This window comes from Rhinopithecus roxellana, chromosome 13 (genome assembly GCF_007565055.1).
Source record: "Rhinopithecus roxellana isolate Shanxi Qingling chromosome 13, ASM756505v1, whole genome shotgun sequence".
NCBI classification, from domain to species: Eukaryota; Metazoa; Chordata; class Mammalia; order Primates; family Cercopithecidae; genus Rhinopithecus; species Rhinopithecus roxellana.
In genome coordinates, this window is record NC_044561.1 from 104,148,734 (window position 1) to 104,170,770 (window position 22,037).

The following is a 22,037-nucleotide window of genomic DNA, read 5'->3' on the forward strand; positions in this document are numbered from 1 at the left end:
AACGGAGATCCAGGGCCTGGATCCAGCTGGGGAAACCGAGGCCAAGATGGGGAAGGTCCTTCATCAGAGACAGTAACAGCTGGAACTAGAACCCAGGACTCCTGACTCCCAGTGCAAGCCTCAGTTTCCCCCTCTGTAATATGAAGATGATAACCTCAGCTCTTTTCTCTTCTGCCACTCCTAGGGCCATTGTGACAGTTGAGAGATGGGATGGGGTGCTCATGCACCATATTTTACAGGTGAAAAAAACAGGTTCAGAGAGGGAAAGTGATTTGACCAAGGCCACACAGCAAATTAACATGTCCCATGCAAGAAGCCTATTCAGAACCCAGCTCCACCCCTTCCCAGGAGCTCTTTATGAAAGCTCTTTATGATTAATCAGGTGCTTCCTTTGGGCCTCTCCTGGTCCCCAGCAGCAGACAGTATAGATTTGATAATATGGATGGGGAAATGTGGGTTCAGAGAGACCTTGTTCCCACTGAGGGCCACGGAGCACACTGGGGGCAAAGCTACAGCCACAGCCCCTGTGGAGAACTGGGTCTGCCCCTGTGCAGGCTTAGGCCCCAGCCCCATTGCTTTCAGGAACGCTCCCATCCCTGGCAGCCACAAGGAAGAAAGATTTTTCACACTAGGAGCTGCCCTGATGCAGGGAGAGAGCCCATAGCTGGTTTGGGACTGTCAAGCTGGACCAGGACTGAGCAAGGGTTCCCAGGGCGTCAGTTCTCTGGGTGTCAGGCTGAGCTTCCCTGCCCCTTGCATGGCTTGCTCTGCCCACCACAGGCACCAGGGCCATGGGCCCCTCCTGCTCAGTGTCCGTCTCAAGGCCGATGCTGTGTTCTTCCCTTGCAAGGCACCTCTGTGCCTGGGCTTCCCCTGAATGGGGTCTTGGGCCCTCTGTGAGCTAAGAAGGGTTAACACTCTCAGTGGGAGTGCTCCTCCCAGCTGGTCCCAGCCCAGAGAGTTTTCCTCCAAGACCATTTCCTGCCTCAGGGCCTTAGCCAGGCCCACAGTGACCACCCCCATGGGTCTGGAAGCCACTAAGGCCACATCTGGTTTGGATTACATCAGGGCTGGTGACGCTGCCTTTTCCTGTCTGGGTCCGGTGGCCTTGAATTCCACTGGCCACCTTGGACCCAACCAGACAGTGATGGGTAGCGATTTGGCCAGTAATAGGGCTGCCCCGAGAGCGTGGAGCAGCCGGGGCTGTCCTGAAGGATGTGCCCACCTGGACCAATCTCCTACCTATGCAGCTGCCTATGCACCTGTTCCTTCCTTCGCGTTAATGGGTAATATTTATCGGCCACTAGGAACTATACCAAGTGATTCCATCAATTAACTCATTTTGTCCCTACCCTATGAGTAGGTATTTTCATTATCAACATTTCACAGATGAGGAAACTGAGGCACAAGGAGTGTATGGACAAGTCCATGGGCTCCCAGCTGATGAATAGGGGAATCAAGATGTGAGGCAGGCCATCTGACTTCCCACACAGCGACCACTTCACAACCATTTGTTGAGTCCGGTTCTGGGCCTGGCCCCCAGTGAGAGCCTGGGGATGAATGAGTCATGGTCCTTGCCCTTGGGGAGCTCACAGCCTCTGGAACCCCAGTGGGAGGATGGGGATCAGGGTGAAGCTGGAAGGAAACTCATGAAACCATGAGAACAGGAAGGAGACACTAACCCCTATTCCCTTCTCTTCAGTGGGAGTCACACCCAAGCTGAGGGCACACAAGGAGCAGGGCTTTTCCAGACAGAGAGTGAGGAGGGTGTTCCAGGCACAGGGGACTGCTGTTCAGAGACTTGGAGCTGAGTATAAGCTCATCTTGAAGAAGACCAGTAGGGCTTTTGCATCAGATGAAGCAGGAAATAGGTCTGGAGAAGTTAACAGGAGCCCGAATGGCAGGCTGACCTGGGACAATGGGAAGCCGTGGAAGGGAGGACAGAGATTCATGCTTACAAAGGATCCCCGCAGCCAGGGAGGTCAGTGAATGGGGGAGAGAGGCTGGAGGCAGGGAAACCCGGTGGAGGCTGAGCCATGTCTGCTTGAGAGGCTGTTAAGAACTGTGGGGAGAAGAGGGAGACGCCTCTAGAGAGATAGGCTGATGACAGAGAGTTTGGGTTCCAGGTCAGACAGAACAGGGTTCGTATCTACTTATTTGCCCTCCCTGAGCCTCAGTTTCCTGTCTGTAAAATGGGGTAAGAATCGTACCTGCTTCCCAGGATAATGAGAAAGTTACATGAGATCTGTAGGTGGAGCCTGGTACAGGCTACTGAGCTTATGTATGTTTCAAAACTATTTCTCCGACCCCGGCTATGTTCCAGACACTGCCCTAGGTGCTGGAGACAAGCAACGAACAGACAAAAATCCGTGACCTGGTGAAGCTTCATGCCAGGGGGGGAGACACACTGAATGGCAATAATGAATTTAGAATGTGTTAGTGGTTGGAGAAATGGGGAATGTGGCAGCCAGGCAGGGCTTCTTTGAGGACGTTTGAAAAGAAACTGGAGGATACAAGGGAGTGAAACCTGGACATTCATGGAAGATAAGACAGAGCCAGTATACAGGCTGCTTGGAGTGAGTGAGGGGGAAGGAAGGAGGAGCTGGGGCCAGACCACAGTGACCCTCGCCTATCAGCAAAACAAGGAGCCTTGTTGGTGGGGAGGTCTTCGAGAAATTTTTTTCTTTTTTTTCTTTTTTTTTTTTTTTTTTGAGACAGAGTCTTGCTCCATCGCCCAGGCTGGAGGGCAGTGGCATGATCTCAGCTTACTGCAACTCCACCTCCTGGGTTCAAGCAATTCTCCTGCCTCAGCCTCCCGAGTAGCTGGGATTACAGGTGCCCACCGCCACGTCCAGCTAATGTTTTGTATTTCTAGTAGAGATGGAGTTTCACTATGTTGGCCAGGCTGGTCTTGAACTCCTGACCTCAGGTAATCCACCAGCCTTGGCCCCCCAAAGTGCTGGGATTATAGGCGTGAGCCACCGTGCCCAGCCTTGAGATTTAATTCATGGCAAATGAATGAATGGTGACCATGACTCCATCCATCCACTCTTAAACCTTTATGGAGGGACTACTATGTACTAGTCATCGAGTTAGGGAAGATGACAAAACGCTTAAGGCAGACCCAACCCTTGGCCCCTGAAGTTTACATTCTAAGGCACAGGCACAGTATAACGTGAGTACATGCGCACATGAGTAATTCTACATTGCAGTAGATGCTATTTCAGCAACACAAATGGGATGCAGAGGGAGAATGATATGGGGGCATCCAATTAGATAAGGAAGTGCAGGAAGGCTTCTCAGAGAAGGTGATGTGATGTGGGTCGTGGATGTGGAGAGACAGCCAGTGGGGCCAAGGGAACAGCCACTGCAAAGGCCTAGAGATGGAAAAGAAACTCACGGGAGGCGAGTGTCCTAAGGGAGTGGGAGGGCGGGCCCTCTCGTTTGTATGCTCAGGGAGACCTCAAAACTGGCCCTGAGGGCTGTGGTCAAGAGGAGGCAGCCCCGGTCTTTCCAGGGACACCAGGCTGGGTTCTGGCTGACAGTGACCTGTTTTCAGCCATGGAACCACTTCTTTCTGCCCCACCAGCTGCCTCCCTGAGTCACCACCTAGTACCAGAAGGGTGGGAACAAGAGATTAGGCACCTCCGGACCTGTGGGGATGTGAGTTTTGCCCTGTGTGAAGGGAGGGATGGAGAGGACTACACTGAGGTCATGAGGTCCTCCAATGGGGTTGTTTTATTAATAAATTCTAATTTCATTCCTGTTGACTGAATTCTGCAGGTAGTGTGCAGGACAAGGCTTCCCGCATACCAGTCCTGGGGACTGGAATCATTGTCCCCATTTTACAGGTGAGGAAACTGAGACTCAGAGAGGTGAATCCACTTGCTCAAGGTCACACAGCAAGGAAGTGAAGATGCCAGGAACTGAGTCAAAAGCCTTGTCTATGTAACAGTCCTTCCTCCCCCTAAATCCTGTCCTCCTACCTCCACAGCAGCTAGACACTCCTCTGGGGCGTAAATCAGGTCAAGGGAGACATGTCCAGGACCCAAATACCTATTTATTGTACTTAACAAACACTTATTTTATTTTATTTTTTTGAGACGGAGTCTCGCTCTGTCGCCCAGGCTGGAGAGCAGTGGCGCCATCTCAACTCACTGCAAGCTCCGCCTCCTGGGTTCAAGCGATCCTCCTGCCTCAGCCTCTTGAGTAGCTGGTATTACAGGCATGTGCCACCACACCTGGCTAATTTTTGTATTTTTTGTAGAGACAGGGTTTCACCTTGTTGGCTCGGCTGGTCTTAAACTCCTGACCTCAAGTGATCCTCCCGCCTTGGCCTCTCAAAGTGTTGGGATTACAGGTGTGAGCCACCGCGCCAGGCCAACAAATACTGATATTGTAGCTGCCATGTGCCAGACCCCGTTCTAAGCACTTTGCCAATATTAACTCATGTAATCCTCACAATAACATCATGGGGGTAGGTACTGTTAGGGTTCACATTTTACAGATGGGGGAAACCCAGAAAGGGGAAGCAACTTGCCCAAGGTCACACAGTTAGAACGTGGTGCCTGGTCCATGGGTGGATGGGAGTCTGGGTGTGGAAGGGATGTTTTGGCTGAGGCCTGGATTCCTGGATTGCATACTCTCCCAGCAGGCGGCATGCCAGGCTGGCCGACACAACCTCCCGGCTTTTTCTCATCACTGTGGCAGCCTTGCAGGGCCCTGCCCTCCAAGGGAAAGGGTCTCCTTCCCCGTAGCCAAGGTACTGTCTGGAGTGTGGGCAGGAGTGTCTAACTCTGGGCCATGGAATGCCATAAACCAGGGAAGGAAGGGGGCGGGCGGAGAGCAGGCTGGAGATAAGGCATCGGGAAGGAGGGGCCGGCTGAGAAGGCCAGCCCTGTGGGTGGGTGAGGGTGGCCTCCCCCGGGGCCAAGAGTTCTCTCCTCCCTCCGGAGAACAAAGGCCGAGGCCCAGCAGGTGAAGCTTCCTAGCGGTCTTTCAGAGCTGCCACACTTCTGTGCGAAGGGGTCAGCCACCTGGAAAGGCAGTGGGCTCCCCGTTCTTGGAACCCCATGTGATGTCGACTACTTTAACGTAGACAGGATTCAGAAATCGGGCAGGAGGCGCCCTTCAGGCTCTGATATTCCAGGAATCTGAGTTACTATGATTAAAAACTCTGGAAGATTCTGAAATACTCATTTCAGACTCTGATTCTCCCATTTTAGGATTTGATTCGTCTAACTCTGTAAGGGTCTCAGTATCCTTCTTTGCTCTCACCTGCTAAAGAGGAGGCATGGGGACTGGATTCTCTCCTAGAGACAGGCACGCTTCCTATGAGGAGGGTCCTAGATGCAGAGTCCAGCGAGATGGCCCCATCCCTCCCCTCCAGAGCTACATTAAGGCATCAGAGGGGGTGCCAGGCATGGGTTGAGCAGCGGCTCTGCTCCTGCCTTGCTGTGTGACCCTGGGCATGTCACGTATCTTCTCTGGCCTTGGTCTCTCCATCTGTGCCAAGGGGCTCTCTCTGGGTCGACAGAGGCATTCACTGTCCCCCGCAACCCCTGTCCAGATGAGGGTGGTCAGCTGGGAGCCAGAGGTGAATGTTGGTCATGGAAAGAATGTGAAGGCAGGAGGCCCCATGGGTGGGGTCCCGGGTTGGGCAGCTAGCCAAGGGTGCATGAGATCATGGTGTCTCCTTGCCCAGCACCTCCAGAGAAGGGACCTCCTCCAGGCCATCCCCCAGGTCAGATCCATTCCTGGGACTCAGACCCTGAGTCAGGCTGCCCTTCCCCGCAACCACTGGGCGAAGGGAGTGAAACGCAGAGAGTTGGGCACTGGTCCAGGTTCATATAGTGAGTCCAAGGCATGAGCTGAGTCCAAGGTCCTGCTTGGGGAGTTGGGGCTGAGGGGGCCTGTCTTCACTTCACGACTATGTCGGAGGTCAGAGAGAGATGTGCAGAGGGGGCTCTGAGCCTGCATGTGGGCAACCCTTTCACACGTTCCCCCAGGGCAAGGGATGAGCAGGAGACTCAGCATCCTTCTCCACAAGTCCCCACCCTAGTGCAGAGCTAAACCTCCTTGGTTCAGGGGGATGCCGGGGAGTGCGGCGGCAGAGGCCTGGGCTCCCCCAGCCCAGCCGGCCTCCCATCCTCCTAGTAGCTCAGAGCCCAGGCTGGGAAGGGACTGGGGTCACCAGGGCTCCACAGGAACGCACAATGGGAACAGTGCCCAGCAGAGGCCTCTTTCCCTGACCCAACTGAGAAACAACTCTCATCCCTTTGAATCTTGTCTGTCTCTGCCTCTGCAGGGTCTGTCTCTCTGCATCTCTCTCTTTCTCTGTCATATACACACACGCAGCCAGAGACATACTGATCCACATAGGCACACACCATGGTACAGACTCACGCAAGAGCCTCCTTCCCCCTCCTCACCATGCCCTGCACACAGAGGGCCTTTCCTCTCCCCTCTGCCCCATAAGGCTGCCCATAGGAGGCTGCACAGACCCTTGCTCCTTCTCCCCATTGTTAGATGGGTTCCGGGCTGGGGTTCAGCAGGCATAGTGGGGAGGGGCCCCACAGCTGGCCAGGCGTTTTCCCAGCCCCTCTCACCCTGCAGGTCCCCCTCCACCCCAGCTCTGAGACTGTGGGAACCAGACAGTTCGGGCTGTCCAGCCGGGCTCGCTTCCTCCCAGGCCCCAGGGGACCTGTTGGGGGAGGAGGGAGCAGCAGAGGCTGGAGTTCTCGGAGCTGCCTGGGCAAGGGAGGGCCTCTGGAGTGGACAGGGCTGCCTGCCCAAGAAGGGGACTCCAGCCCCCTGGGCGAAATCTCGTGGGACATAAGACCCTCTAGACCACATACCAAAAACCAGAATGGGGGTGCCCCAGCATCCCTCTCTCTTCTCCCTATGCCCATGATCCAGATAGGAGGACTGAGGCTCTGGGGAGGAAGCCATTCGCCTCTGCTCCTCCAGTGCTGGGGTCTGTGAGGACAGCGGTTTCAGGTTCCTATCTCTGTTCCTCTAACGAGGACCAAGAATATCCCCATTTCTCCTGCTTCCTTGTGAAGGGGTAGTTAGAGAAGGTCAAAAGTCAGGGCTTAGTAGGATAGTCACAGACCATGCCACTGGCCCCAAGAAATGCCGTCTTAAAGAGTTACCAGAGGACCTCAGGGAGCTAGGGGTTCAGGGGAGCTCCCCCATTAATGTGGGAAGTCCAAACAGGGGGTAGGTGCTGCCTTTTGAACTCTGGGTGCCCTGTCTGCACAATGGGTAAAGGGTGCTTTTCTAGCCCTGGCCTTCCAGGATTTCAGCAAAGCCCTCCCACCTCTGGGGGTCACCACCAGCTCTGCCCTGACCCTCTTCTCCACCCCTGTGTCCTCACTCAAGCTGCAGGTCAGAGGATGGAGGGTAAAGCCACACAGATATGGTTTGATTTGCCCTCTGCCATCCATTTGCCATCTAGAGTTGGAGCTGGTGAGCCTGTTTCCACCACTGTAAACGGGGCCAACCTTCCATATCACACAGGTGAGATGATATATACAAGCCCGGGATAGGATCAGGGTCACAGATTGTCAGGCGTAGTATGACGACTACGCCTATGGGGGCTATTGAGTCCCAGTGTCTGAGACTGGAGAATCTGTCCCTTAAGCCAGCCTAGGCTTGCCCCTGCCCAGTCTCTCTCTTGCCTGTATCCTCCTCTCCCTGCCCCCCATTCCCTACCTCCCCTTCCTCTCCCTTTCTGGGAAAATCCCTGAGAAAGTCCCCAGCAGGAGAAAACCTCATGTGAGACATTCTCACCCAGGGTCTCTGCCCCTGCTGCACAACCCCACAGCTATAGCCATCCCACATACAAGCGGGCACCCTGGCCCTCAGCCCCCAGCCATCAGGCAAGCTGACCCTCATCATCACATGGCTTTATTGGCCCTGAGAGCCACAGAGTAAATCCCAAGAGGCCCCGCTTCCCGTCACCCCCAAGTTAGTCCAGAGGCCCCAGGGGCCAAGCCGAGCACCGTTTCCATCCTGGCTTTCTGTGTGGTTGTCCTTGGCTCACCAGGGCTGGGTCCTTCGAGAGTTCTCCAGGTCCTAGAGCCAGGCTCAGCCTGGAGGGTGAGGGACCTGCAGGGACTGCGCGAGACGAAGCTGCCTTTACTCAAAGAAGAACATTCCTGGCGTCCGGTATAGGCAGGGGGTCAGCCCCAACGGGTAGCTGGAGCCTCCGTGGACAGGGAAGCCACCTGCAACCCAGGGTTCCTTGTGGTCAGCTGGCAGGGGCAGCGGGGCCCGGAGTGAGGTTGGAGGGGTGGGTGGTGCAGGGGAGGGGGCTGCTGAGGCCAAGAGGTGCTCAAGGCCTGGGTCAGCCCCCATGCAAAAATTCAGTGCCTGCAGCCGACACTGGTAGCTGCTCCCGATGCTTGCTTCCGGAGACGAGATGGGTGTAGGGGCCTTATTAAAACCCCCAGCCTCCGAGAAGCCGGCAGGAAAGCCAAACGCAGGGCATGAGGAAGATGAGGTGGCCATGGGGAGCTCCCCTGGGCATGCAGGCTTGGGCGTAGAAATCTCTTTGGTCTCTGTGGGTGGCCGAGGCCTGCCGTCAGTGGTTGCTGGGCACATACTGGCTGGCATGGCCCCTACCAGACCCCCAAAGCTTAGGCCCTTGGGGTCTGGCAGCTCTGGTGGGAATGAGCACTGCCTGCCGGTCGTGGTGTCGGGGACTCCTGGGTCCTGGCTGGTCGCCCTGAGGGGTCCACGGCGTGCCTTGGCCGGGCCCCTGGTACCCTCAGCACCTGTCCGCCGGGTGAAGCGGCGGCGGCGGCGTAGGAAGCTGCCGTGCTCAAACATGTCGTGGCAGTCAGGGTCCAGCGTCCAGTAGCTGCCCTTGCCTGGCTTGCGGTCATCACGGGGCACCTTGACAAAGCACTCGTTGAGTGACAGGTTGTGGCGGATGCTGTTCTGCCAGCCGGGCCGGTTGTGGCGGTAGAAGGCAAAGCGGCCCATGATGTAGCGGTAGATGCCACTGAGCGTGGCCCGCTGCCCCGGCGAGCTCTGGATGGCCATGGCAATAAGGGCGATGTAGCTGTAGGGAGGCTTGGTTGGCTCAGCCACAGGGGCCCCGGGCCCGGGCAGAGGCTGCTGCTGCTGCATGCTGGCCGGGCTGGCCGGGCTGCTGGGACCTGCTGGGTCAGGCTCGGCGTCCAGGGCTGGCGTCCGGAACAGCCTGCCCAGGCTGGTTAAAAGGTCCACTGGCCCAGCCTCCCAGCCTGGAAAGGCAAAAAGGGGTGGGTCTGCTGAGTTGTCCTCCCCTCCTCCCTCGCCCTACTCCCACAAGGCCCAAGAGAGGCGGGCAGGAGAGGCCAGTAGTGGGAAGCCGAGCAGCTGCCAGGGATGAGGAGGTGGGAAGGAAGGGACTGAGACCCTCAGCCCACGTGTGCTGGGTGGTGGTGGCTAGGGAGGGACAGGATGTGAAACTGAGCGGGACAGAGACAAAAACAAAATGAGACAGAGACAGAAACATATGAAACAGGGAAAAAGAGAGACAGAGACAGAGAGAGAGGTAGAGAAATCACAAGAGGGAGAAAGATGGAGAGGTAAAGATAAGACAGAGGCAGACATAATGGACAGAGACACACAGAGCCTCTCAGACACTCACAGAGAGACACACACACAGACACAGACATACACGTAGTGACACACAGAGACAGACACAGACACACAGAGAAAGACACACACAGACATAAGCGCACACACATAAACACAGAGACACACACAGACACATAGATGTACACACAGACACACACACAAGCCCATACACAGAGACATACACACAAGCAATACGCAGACACAGAGACACAGACACACAGACACACACACACACAGACACACATGTAGTATACGGAGAAAGTGAGCATCACTGAGTAGGCAGAAACAAGGAAATCCACAAAGCCAGAGAGAAAGGAGATACAGAGAGACACAGGTGCAAACACAAGGCGTGAAAGGAGTGAATAGAGAGAGAGAGAGGAGAGAAAGGCAGGGCCTGAGCCCAGTTCCCCTAGAGTGAGAGACGCCCCAGGGGCTTCTCTAATCCCTACCTCTACTCCCGCTTTTCCCTCTTCTCCTCCCGGGCCTGTGCCTACTGCCTTCTCCTGCGGTGCAGAGCCCTTGGGACCACACCACTCCTACCCTGTCCTCCTAGCTCTGGAGGGAGAGGCACCTAGGACGGTAAGGAGAGCCCATGAAATTCAGTTCTACTGAGCCCCTGTCGTCCCCTAGTGACTGGTGTGGGAAGGACAGCTATCTGGGGAGAGACATTCTCCCTCCCAAGAGGCACCTCAAAACCCTGGCTGAGGCTCAGTTTCCCCATCTCTAACACAGAGCTGATGATTCCTCAGCTGTCCAGGCCATGGTGGGGAGGCAACAGGTTCCCCTTACACAGAATTCAGCACCTAGTATGGAATGGGGATATGAACATGGCTGTAGATTGTCACTCTGGACTGAGGCTACCCCAGCTGCAGCCTGGGGCAGGGAGGTCCAGACAGGTCAGGCCCAGCACAGTCAGGCCTTCTGGAGGAGGGGCAGCGTCCTCTCTGCTCTCCCACTCCCAAGTCACTGCTCACCCATTCAGTATCAGGCCAGCTCACCTCCCCAGCCCTACACTTACTTCTCCAACCAACCCTGCTCTGGAGGGCTTCATTGCTTCTTTTGAAGAGATGAGGGCTCTGAGGCTCAGAGAAGGTAAGTAACTTCCCTGATGTCCCACATCTAGCGAGTGACAAAGCTGGATATGAGCCTAGGATTCTGTAATTCCTAAATATTGCCTTTTCAGTGAGGGGCAGGGGTAGGGGAGAGTCGCTGGATCCCCACTAGAAAACAGAATGTGAACTCCAAGAGAGTAAAGACCATGCTGTTTTGCTGTACCCCCAGTGTCACACACTGGACACTGGAACAGAGGCCTGGAACAGAGGAGGTGTTCAAGAAATGTTTGCTAAATGACTGAACAAACAGCCATTGATTGATTTCTGTCCTTTATCAAATCACAGTCCCCCCCCCCCCCGTGAAGGTGACTTATTAATGTATCATTAAAAGAGACTTAACAATGTTGGCATCTGTAAGAGGATTCCTATAAATAAAATCAGAATTCAGAAAAGAATAAAAGGCCAGATATGTGGGATGGAAAACAGCTACTTTATTCCCGTGGCAGGGGAACCAACTTTCTGGTTGTAGTCCCCCTTCCAGTTCTCACATTCCCTACAACATACAGCTTGCAAAGACCCGTGGGGCTTGGAGAAGGGCTGGTCTTCCACGTTGGCCTCTGCCTTAGGGCTGTGTTTGGAGGTCTGCCGCAGTTTCTTCAAAGACAGCATCCTACAGATGCTGATACTTCAGTGGTTAGCATCCAAAGCCCAGGGTTCGGCCAAGTTCTCTGTTTTGGGATCCTTCCCAGCCCCCAGAATAAAGAAGAGAGACTAGCTGCAGGGAGGAGGAAGGGTCTGGAAAGTCAAGGCCCCTGAGAGGCTAGGCAGTTTTGTTATGGGTTGATCCCACACTAAACAACCCTGATGATCTAATTATTGGTAAAAGCTTTAAGCAAACATTTTAATGGACTCAACGGCAGGTTAAGGCTGCCTCTGAGGAAAGCGCTATTGAAAAGTTGGGCTGTTAGCAAGAGATGAAGTCTTGCTTCTGCCCCAGTTGCTGCTTTTCCGGGGCCTCAAGATTGAGATCAGTTTCCTGCCCAAGCCCCATGCCCAGCAGCAGGGTGGTGTGGCCTACTCTGGAGTTCCAGGGCCCGTGGCAGAGGAGTGGAAGGCCGCGATCCACCTCTGCCATCCAGCAGACGTGGGTGATGCGCCGGGGGAGGCCCCAAGCCCATGGGCTTAGTGTGGGCAGGGTTAGGTGGGAGTAGGGAGCCCCCCTGTTGGGGGCTGCCTTCCGCGGGTACATGAGGAGGAAGTGGCCCGCTTAGGATGTAGGCAGCTGCGTTGAAGGTGAGTGATGCTAGCGGGGTTGCCAGGCTGAGGACCCATCTGGGCGCTGGGTTGAGGCACTTAGAGTGCAGGACGAGTTTCCAGGCCGAAGCTGCACCTGCACCTGCGCAGGGTGGGATGAGCAGACCCTCTCGGTTTCCCGCCTCAGATATTCCCACGGGAAGTCACAGCCCTAGTTACAGCCGAATCCCTACCCCCATTTTCCAGGTAGGGTCCTACAGACCCAAGGGTGCTAGAAGGGTCAGAAGCAGGGCTGGGACTGGAGGGAGCATGGGAAGGGCTGTCTGGAGGGGACTGGAGGGCGTGCTTCTCGGCTGGACTGGAGGGAGTGAATCACGTACGCCATGATGAGCCACTCCTCGGGGTGCTCTGTGGGGCCTGGGTCCTCCTCGCCAAAGCACAGACAGATCTGGCACTCTGGGTCTGGGTGACCGTCCTGCAGGTGGGCACACAATTATACAGCACTGAGACTGTGGGGACTGGGCAAGAACTAGGCAACCCACTGGTGCCTACCTTGTGCTCATTTCTCATGCCCAAGTCCTGTAAGCCCACATCCCATTGTGTGCCTGTGCTGTAGCCCCACTTCCACGGCTCACGTCCCTTCCTTGGCCCCTATGCCCACCCCCATGCCTTTACGCCTAACCCATGCCCACTGCCACTCACCTATATCTATTGCACGCTCGGTGCACCTGACATCCACCTTATGCCCTAAGCCAATACAGGTACCCAAGCCCTATTCTTATGCTTCACACCCAAAGCCTCAAACCTGTCCCCTGCCAGCACCCCCTATGCGCCTGTCTCCGTATCTGTGCCCAGGCCTCTTGGTGCCCGTATTCTTTCCCATCCCTCGTGCTTCGTGTCAATGTCCACCTCATGCCCAGCATCCTTAGGCCCATGCCCCTGGGCCTGCATTTCATGTGCCCACTGTCCTCTGTCGTGATCCTTTGCCCACCGCGTCCTTATGCCCCCGTGCCCACGCCACTCTGCTCCACTCCCCCATCGGTCCTACCGCCTCGAGGAAGCCGCGTGTGTTCAGCAGCTGGCAGGTGCGCCCGCGCTCCACCTTGTTGGGCTGCGCTGGGTGCAGAGTGACCGGGCCGCACCAGTACAGGCCCTGGCACAGGCGCTTGGCGAACACGCCCTCTGGAGCCACCCAGAGCTGCACACCGCGCTCCATGTGAGGCAGCAGGCGCTGCAACATGTGGGAGCTGGGCTGTGGGTCGGGGAAGCGAACTTGCTGCAACGTGAGGTGGCGGCCCCAGCAGGCGCTCGGCGGCGGCGGCGGCGGCGGCCCGCGGACTCAGACGACAGCGCTGGGCTGTGCGCCCGGTGGCTTAGCGCACCAGCGCTGCGCCAGAGAAGAGCCACACGTGTAGCCAGCAGGCTGTGGGGCGAGAGAGAGGGTGCACGGGCTGGGCGTGGGCGGCGCCAGCTCCCCCCACCTTCTTACCCTCCCCTGCAAACTCTGTTGGACCCAGAGGTCGTCCCAGCCTCCACCTCGGATATTCTGGGTGCTCTCTCCCTATCAGTGCTGACAAGAATTCTAGTAATAATAGCAGTAAATAATAGCTTGCAGTATAAAGGAACTGATAGTCGAGCTCTGTAGTTAAAAGCTGGGGCCGTCTATAGTGAGGGCATGACCCTCCCAGCAAATCCTCTGGGATTCTAGGAGCTTCCTCCCAGCAAAGATTTTGGTGCAGGTAGAAATAACCCTAACAGCGACAATAACAACAACCTAGCGCATCTCATGAGAAACCAGCAGTCCTGCTCAGTGGTTAGGGTTGCGGGCTCTGCAGCCAGGCCCTTGGATTCTAGTCTATCACTGCCACTTAGGAGCTGTGACCTGTTAGTAACTTTCCCAGGGTTACTAGCTGCGTGACCTCAGGCAAGGTTCTTGACCTCTGTGTCCTGGTTTGGGCATATGCAAAATGGAAATAATAGCAGCATCTGGGGGTTGTGGGGAGCTTGGAAGGGTGCCTGGCATAAACTAAGCCCTCGGCAAATGTTGACTGTTGTGGCTATTATTGGGAGCCTGGGCTGGGTGCTTTGAGTGAGAGACAGAGGTGGGCTGGCCCCACCCTGGAGCCCTCCCCAGTTCAGCACACTGGTCGGAGGGGAGGGGGGTTTGATTCCTTACCAGATTGCTGAAGTCATTGGAGGACATTGGGCACCAGGGGTTTTTGAGGTCCTATGCCTATACCGTGGCGAAGGAGAGGAAGCAGTCAGGCACCACCGCACCCTGACCCTGGACCCATAGATAAGGAGGAGGCCAGGGAGGAGGCAGGACTGGGTGAGGAGACCCAGTTCTTACTGTGGTCAACCAAAGGGCCCGGGGAGAGGATGGATGATAATAAGGAACCCTGCTGGGCCAGCCTGCGGGGCCACTCCTTGTCCTCCTCCTCTGTGGCAAATCCAGAGCCATCCTGAGCATTGGGAGAAGGGGCCATGAGGGTGGGAGAGGAGGCCTGTGTTTCCTCAGGAGTTCCCAGACTGTCCCCACCAGGGGCGGAGAGAGGTCTGGGCGGACTGAAGGCCAGCTGGGGTTGACAGTGTTACTGAGTAAAAGGCTCGCTGTCCAAGTCAATATTATTGCACTGGGCTTTTGAGAAAAGAACTTTGAAGTTTCAGAGCTCAAACTCCCTGGCCCCCATGGAGGTAAAGAGAAAGTTGATGAAGATGTTGTAGGTATTAGGGTCAGAGATGGGTCACTGTGATAGGGAGAAAAGTGCTGGGGGTAAGAGGCGAGGGAGCTGGAGATGAAAGGTATGTGGGACAGAGCCGGATGCTGATGCGGGGGGTGGGGGTGATGGGAACAGAGCAATGAGTTATCAACCATGGGGGAAAGGTGATGGGGTGGAGATAATAGGGGTGATACAGACAGAACGAGGGAGACAGAGCTGATGGGAACAGTGAGGGAGCCAGAGGTGACGGAGCTGGACCTGATGGGGTGCCTGGGGGTAGAGTGATGGACCCAAGGAGGACAGAGGAATGAGTGTGGAGAAGATGGGGTGGCTGCAGACAGGGGAATGAAACTGAAGATGGTGGAGGTGAAGGGAATGGCCTGGTGGCGCGGCAGATGGAGGGAGGGCTGCAGGAGAGGTAGGAAAAGGTGGAGCAGGTGGGAGCATGGGGACAGGTATGGAGCTGGTGCTCTGGAGGGATGAGGTAAATGATGGTGCTGGAGGTCATAGCCAGAGAGGGTGGGGCCAGCGGGTGGCTTGCTGAGAGGTGACTGGGCTGGCAAGGCTGCAGGGGCTGGAAGAACACACTCAGCAGGTCTGACTGCAGGCGGGCTCAGCCACTTCCACAGGAGCTTCCTGTGGACTCCAGGGCATGCCTACCTCTTCAGGGGGCACACAGGCCCTGGTAACTGCATCGGGCAGGAGACAGCCTGCTATTCCCTGGGTCCCAGGAGGAAGCCCCTCAATTTAGATGACCCCAGATGAGTACCCCAATTCACTGTATGGCCTCAGGCAAGGTCCACCTGTTTCTCGGCCTCAGTTTCTTCCTCTTCTTTCTTCCTTTCTTTTTTTTTTGAGATGGAGTTTTGCTCTTGTTGCCCAGGCTGGAGTGCAGGGGTGCGATCTCGGCTCACTGCAACCTAAACCTCCTGGGTTCAAGTGATTCTCCCGCCTCAGCCTCTTGAGTAGCTGGGATTACAGGCACCTGCCACCACTTCTGGCTAATTTTTGTATTTTTAGTAGAGATGGGGTTTCACCAGGTTGGCCAGGCTGGTCTCAAACTCTTGATCGCAGGTGATTCACCTGTCTCCACCTCCCAAATTGCTGGGATTACAGTTGTGAGCCACCGCACCCAGCCAGTTTCCTCCTTTTCTAGTGGGGAGATAAACTGTGTGGTCTAGGCATCCTAAATTGACCAGCACATGAGTTTGAACTCAATGAGTCCACCACCCACTTTGTAGAAGAGCAAAGAGATCCTTGTTGCTAGACAGCCATCGTTGGCCACTACCTCCAGGGGCAGGATGGTACCTGGGGGACAGCCGGCAGACACAATGTGGTCTTGTAGAAGTTGGAGGTGTTGGCCAGGTGCAGTGGCTCATGCCCATAATCCCAGCACTTTGGGAGGCCAAGGTGGGTGGATCACCTGGGGTCAGGAGTTCAAGACCCCTGGCCAACATGGTGAAACTCCGTCTCTACTAAAAATGTAAAATAATTAGCTGGGCTTGTGGCAGGTGCCTGTAATCCCAGCTACTTGGGAGGCTGAGGCAGGAGAATCGCTTGAACCTGGGTGGCGGAGGTTGCAGTGAGCCGCGATCTCGCCATTGCACTCTAGCCTGGGTGACAAGAGCGAAACTCTGTCTCAAAAGAAAAGAAAAAAAAAAAAAAGGTTGGAGGCGTCCTGCTGGCTGCATTCACTCTCACAGCCCAGAAGGCGGCGCTCTTGTTGAAGGCAGAGTGGAGTCCTTTCTTCCAGGTGGAGGGGCCTCTTTGTTGGTGCCCTCCAAATGCTTGCCCTTGTGTACCACCCAGGCCCGGAGGTGGAAGGGGATTGGGGGATGGGGGGTTTGGGGGGGCACTTGGGGAGGAGTAGTTAGGGCACTTGGGCCGTGCAGAGGGATGAGACTCTGCCCTGCCCCCTGCCCTCTGTCTCCCTCCTTTTCCCTTCCCTTTCCCTCCCTCCCTCCCCACAACACATATTATTTGAGCTCCTACTAGGACCCCAGCTAGGGCTGGGGATTGAATGGGGAATAAGATAGACATGGTTCCTGCTCTCAAGGAACTCAAGCCTAATGGGAGAAGACAGCTGTAATCAGTTAAACAGAAATAACTATATTCTAAATTATGGATTGTGATAAATAAAAGAAAAAATAGAGTGATGGGATATAAAATCATGGCAGTGGTTTGCTATCTGCCGAGCCATAAAATGAAATCCCTACCTATTGTCATACACAAAGTGGACTCCAGATGGTTTAAAAAACCACAGGTAAGAGAAAAAATGGTAAAAATTAATGGGAATAATGCAGGAGAAAATCTTTTAGGGTCAGAGAACATTTCTTAAAATGTAAAAGGAGTGAGAAACTGTCTCTACTAAAAAAAAAAAAAAAAAAAAAAAATTAAAAACTAGCCAGGTGTGGTAGTATGTGCCTATAGTCCTAGCTACTTGGGAGAGTGAGGCAGGAGGATCACATGAGCCCAGGAGGTTGAGGCTGCAGTAAGCCATGATCTCCAGCCTGGTGATCAGGGCTCACTGCAACCTCGAGCTTCTGGGATCGAGTGATCCTCCCACCTCAGCCAAGTAGCTGGGATAACAGGCACACACCACCATGTCTGGCTAATAGTATAATATTTTTTGTAGAGATGGGGATGTTACTATGTTGCACAGGTTGGTCTCGAACTCTTGGGCTCAAGTGATCCTCCCACCTCGGCCTCCCAAAGCACTGGGATTACAGGTGTGAATTACCGCGCCTAACCTGGGAGGCTTCTTTAAAGAGTGTGGTCAGAAAAGGCCTCTTTCAGGAGGTAACATTTGTGCTAAAACCTGGATGGAGGCTGACGAAAAGCTGGGGAAAGGTGTTCCAGTAGAAGGAGCAGCCAGAAGGACGGGGAGGCCAGTCCCCAGAATCTCTTGCCTCTGAACAACAGCATATAAGTCTTAAGGGACAGGCCATGCAACTACCCATTCAACACTTATTGAGCACCTACTGTGTGCCAGGCACAGTGCTTGATGACACCGCCCTCGAGCGGCTCATGGTCTGCTAGAGAAGACAAATTCACAGCAGTCACTTAAAATTCATAGGGAAAGTTGTTCAATGAGCCTGCACCTTTGGAGTCAGTGATGACTTGAAAGAGGCACTGAGTTGGAGCTTAATAAATGCATTAAATAAATAAATGCATCAGGGAAGGCTCTCTCTTTAAAAAAATTTTTTTTTTATTTCCATAGGTTTTGGGGAACAGGTGGTACTTGGTTACATGAGTAAGTTCTTTAGTGGTGATTTGTGAGATTTTGGTGCACCCATCACCCAAACAGTATACACTCAACCAAATCTGTAGTCTTTTATTCCTCACCTCCCGGGGAAGGCTCTCTTGAAGAAGAGATGGTTAAGCTGAGGATGGTGGGAGCTGACCAGGTAAAAGTGAAGAGGAGAAGGCATTGCAGGCAAAGGGAATCACATGTGCAAAGGTTTAACGGTGATAAAGACATGAAACATTTAGAAATGAAAGGAGCTACAGTCAGGGAGGGGAGGGAGTGGAGACAGATGAGGCCAGGGAGGGGCAGTTCATGCACGGCTTTGAGGGCACAGTGAGGAGTTGGGACTCCTTCACAAGGGCAATGGGGAGCTATGGAAGGATTCTGAGTAGGGGAGAGTTGAGGCCAGATTTGCACTTAGAAAGATCCCTCTTGAGGACTGCAGGGATTGCTGAGGGATAGGGGAAGCAGGAAGCCCAGGGAGGTCACTGCAGCTGTCCCGTGAGAGCTGATAGAAATGCGTTCCAGCAGATCAGCTGAAGAGACGTTCTGCGGGGAGAGCCAGCAGGCCTTGGTAATGGAGTAGGATTAGGCTGGAAGTGGGGCGGGGAGTGGCCAGGGTTCAGGTACCCAGGTGGCAGAAGTATGTAGGGTTGAGCTGATGAGTGTGATGTTTGGGGTGTGTTGAGTTTGAGGTGCTTGGGGGCCATCCAGGAGACAGCGCCCAGCAGGCAGCTTGATGAGCAGGCTTGGGGTTCAGAGGAAGACCCGGAGCCACCTTGCTGAGGCCATGGAAGGGGAAAGTGGGACATGAGGAAGTAGGTTCAGAAGTGAGTGCTGGGAGCCCCGGCAGAGGAGGGGACAGGATGGAGGCTGAGAAGCAAAGGCCTGGGAGGAGTTGCGGGGCAGGCAGCAGAGATTCTGGAAGCCAAGTGAGAGTTTCAAGGAGGAGGGAGGGCCTACGAGATGCAGACCCACCCAGACCCATCCAGGAGCCAAAGAAGATGAAGACAGTGACATATGCTTGGATTTGGCAACTTAGAGGCATTATCAAGAGGGACAGAAGCCAGACTGGTCACTGGGGGCTGGGAGGCTGAGAGGGAGGGAGTTGGTGTGAGGAGACTCTCCAGGTGCTTCCCACTGTGGAAGGAGGGGGAGGCCACAGGAGAGGCTGGAGGTGACTTTGGTGTTTTGGGGGGGCGGGGGTGTGTGGATGTGTGGGTGTGTGGTTGGTTGCTTATTGCTCAGGGAAGACAGCCCAGAATTGAAATGACGGCAACTGTCTCTCCACAATGCCAGAAGGTCCTCCAGGGGGAGCTTTCTAAATGCAAATCTGGTCTTTTTTGTTTTTTCTCTTCTCTATAGATGAGGTCTCACTATGTTGCCCAGGCTGGTCTCGAACTCTTGGGCTCAAGTGATCCTCCTGCCTTGACCTCCCAAAGTGGTAGGATTACAGTTGAGGCACAGCTTCTGGCCATACATCTGGTTTTGACCCTCCCCTACCAAAGCTCCCCATTACCCTTGTCAAAGAGTTCCAACTCTTCATCATGGCCATAAAGCCATGCATGAACTGCCCTTCCCGGGCCTCATCTGCCTCCACTCCCTCTCCTCCCCAGTTTAGTAGTTTTTGTCTCTAAATGCTTCATGTCTTTATCACCATTAGACCTTTGCACATGCGGTTCCCTTTGCCTGCAACACCTTCTCCTCTTCACTTTTACCTGGCAAGCTCCCACCATCCTCAGCTTAACCATCTCTTTCTCAAGAAAGGAGCCAGTTTGGAAGAAGTTAATGATGACTGGGGAAAGGGAGGACATTCCTGCAGGAGGTCCCTGAGAAGGGCTGGTGTTGGGAGCACCAAAAAGGTTCCTGAGCTGCAGATGTTGGTGGGTTTGGGGGTGGGAGGCTGAGGGAATTCCCACGAGTGCATTGGTGGAGTGGGAGAAGAGGTCCTCTGAGAGGGAAGGGTGGTGCAAGTTGTGGCAGCCTTGACTGATTGTTATAAGAGAGTGTCCGAGGGTCCCTTATATGTAGAGAAGATTACCCTCAGCCCTAGAGGCCAGCGAGTGGCCCAGGGTCACACAGCTATCGGTCAGTCCCGGTACTGGGGCCACTTGTGTCCAGAACCTGCCCAGTGCTGAGTGTCTCCAGTCCCCTTTCCCCTTACCCTGAAGAGTGCTGAGTCCTGCTGCGCCTGGTAGCCCTGCTTGGCTATGTGCTTCCAGGGGATGCAAAAGAGGGTCTTGTCCACATCCTCCCAGCGTAACCCCATGTAGCATCCACTCTCAATCTGCGCCACCCCAGTCCCAGAGGCGCAGGGGACCTCTGGCTCTGCCATGGGTCACCTGCCATTGGGGACCTTTCCTTCCTTCTGGCCATCAGGGATGCAGTGCTCAGGGGGCCAGGTCTTGGGCTCGCAGTGCTGGATCCATGTGGGCCTGGGGACTACGGGCCACCTGGATGATGCTTGGAGGCTATGAAAGTGAAAGTCTGGGTGGGCAGGTTTCACTTTCTCTTTTGTCCCCTCTCCTGGGAGACCCTTTCCTTTTGCCCCTCCCCATAGCAGCCTAGCCTGGAGGGTGTTGATCCTCTTTTATGGGGTGGCAGGAGGCGCTGTGGGTCACAAGACCCACCCAAGTTGGGTGGCCTGGGCTCTGCAGGTCCCAGGAGGCGGGCCCCCACTAGCTTCCAGAGACACAGCTTTGCCCCACCCTGCAACTGTCACCTGCTCTTCCCAGCCCACCTGCAAGCTTGTCAGTCTCTTTCCAGGACCTGGACTGTCGAGGTTGGAAAGGCATAGGGCTTCTCAAACTAACTCCTGCCAGAACTGGGAGGCAGCAACTTGTTTCAAATGCACACTCATGACCTCCATCCCAGACCTGCAGAATCAGACTTTCTGGGCAGGAAGCCCAGGAAACCCACATTGTAACGAGTTCCCCCATGAGGTTCTGATGCAGGTGGTCCGGGGGTCACACTTATTTTCGTAAATATTAGGAGTTCCCACTGACTGATTGCTTATCACAGTGCTGGGCCTGGCTAAACACTTTCCTGCAGTGTCTCAATTGGTTCTCACAACAGCTTATGAGGTTGGTATAATGCCCTGTTTTAATGTTAAGACTGAGCTCAGAGAGGTTAAAGCCCTCTAACAAGGTCACAGAACTAGTGGGTAGTGCAGCCAGGAGCCAAAATGTGTCTCTCTGCTCCCTAGAGCCCGGGAGCCTAAGCAGTGCCCCACACTGCCTGCTGACAGCTACAGCTGCACTTTGTGGATTCTTGATGGGGGTCTCTGACCCCCTAAAAGTGAATGTAAATTTCATGTCTATGCATTTTTTTCTGGGGTTTGCATCTTTCATTAAATTGTCAAAGGAGATGTGGGATATGAAAGAGATCAAGTTGCTTAGATTGCTCCATTCTTTGCTGTATTCATGTAACTGAGGCTCTGAGACAGAACGCCCCCCACTCCCTGCACCTTTGCACAGCAGTGGGCACAGAGCTGGGCACCTTGCCAGCATTGACCAGAGACTGGAAGCATTGTTCCTGATGTGTACCTGCTAGGAGGGTTTTCTTTGTGCTCCTCCTTTCCTCCAGCCCCATATTCCAGTAGCCACCTGGCTCTTGAAGCATCTGGAAGGATTGATCTGGAACATCAGATCAGTCCTATAGATGATGGGGGCCATGGAGGCTTCTCTTTTTTTTTCCAAACAGGGTCTCGCTCTGTCGCCCAGGCTGGAGTGCAGTGGTGCGATCTTGGCTCACTGCAGCCTCCGCCTCCATGGAAACTTTTAAATAGGGGAAGACACTATCAGAGGTAGAAGGTGTTTTAAATGGGTCATCTGGTTGCCATTTAAACTAACCAGCCTGGAGGGCTCCCTGCACTCTGGTAAGTCCAGCCACTTTGCTCTTCACATTAACTGTGAAGGGAAAGACCCTAACTCATGACAGTAGGCAGTTAGGAAGTAACTCCTTCTGCTTTTGGAGGCTACTGGCAAGGAGGTTACGAACTCATGGCCTTTCCCAGGTTCTGCCTGCCTGGAATGCTTCCCCCGGATAACCGAATGGTCCACTCCCTCACCACCCGGCGTATTTTTTACCTGGTATCTTCCCGACCGGAATGTCAGCTACATGAAAGCGGAG

The 22,037-nt window shown here is 54.6% G+C and overlaps 1 protein-coding gene across 1 annotated transcript; it reads right to left on the bottom strand.

Moving 5' to 3' along the window:
• Window positions 1-7,892: 7,892 nt before the first annotated feature.
• On the bottom strand, window positions 7,893-9,209 carry FOXS1 (forkhead box S1). Its single transcript, XM_010352784.1, has one exon. The coding sequence runs from the start codon at window positions 9,136-9,138 to the stop codon at window positions 8,143-8,145; it is 996 nt and encodes a 331-aa protein (XP_010351086.1). The 5' UTR covers window positions 9,139-9,209; the 3' UTR covers window positions 7,893-8,142.
• Window positions 9,210-22,037: the final 12,828 nt, after the last annotated feature.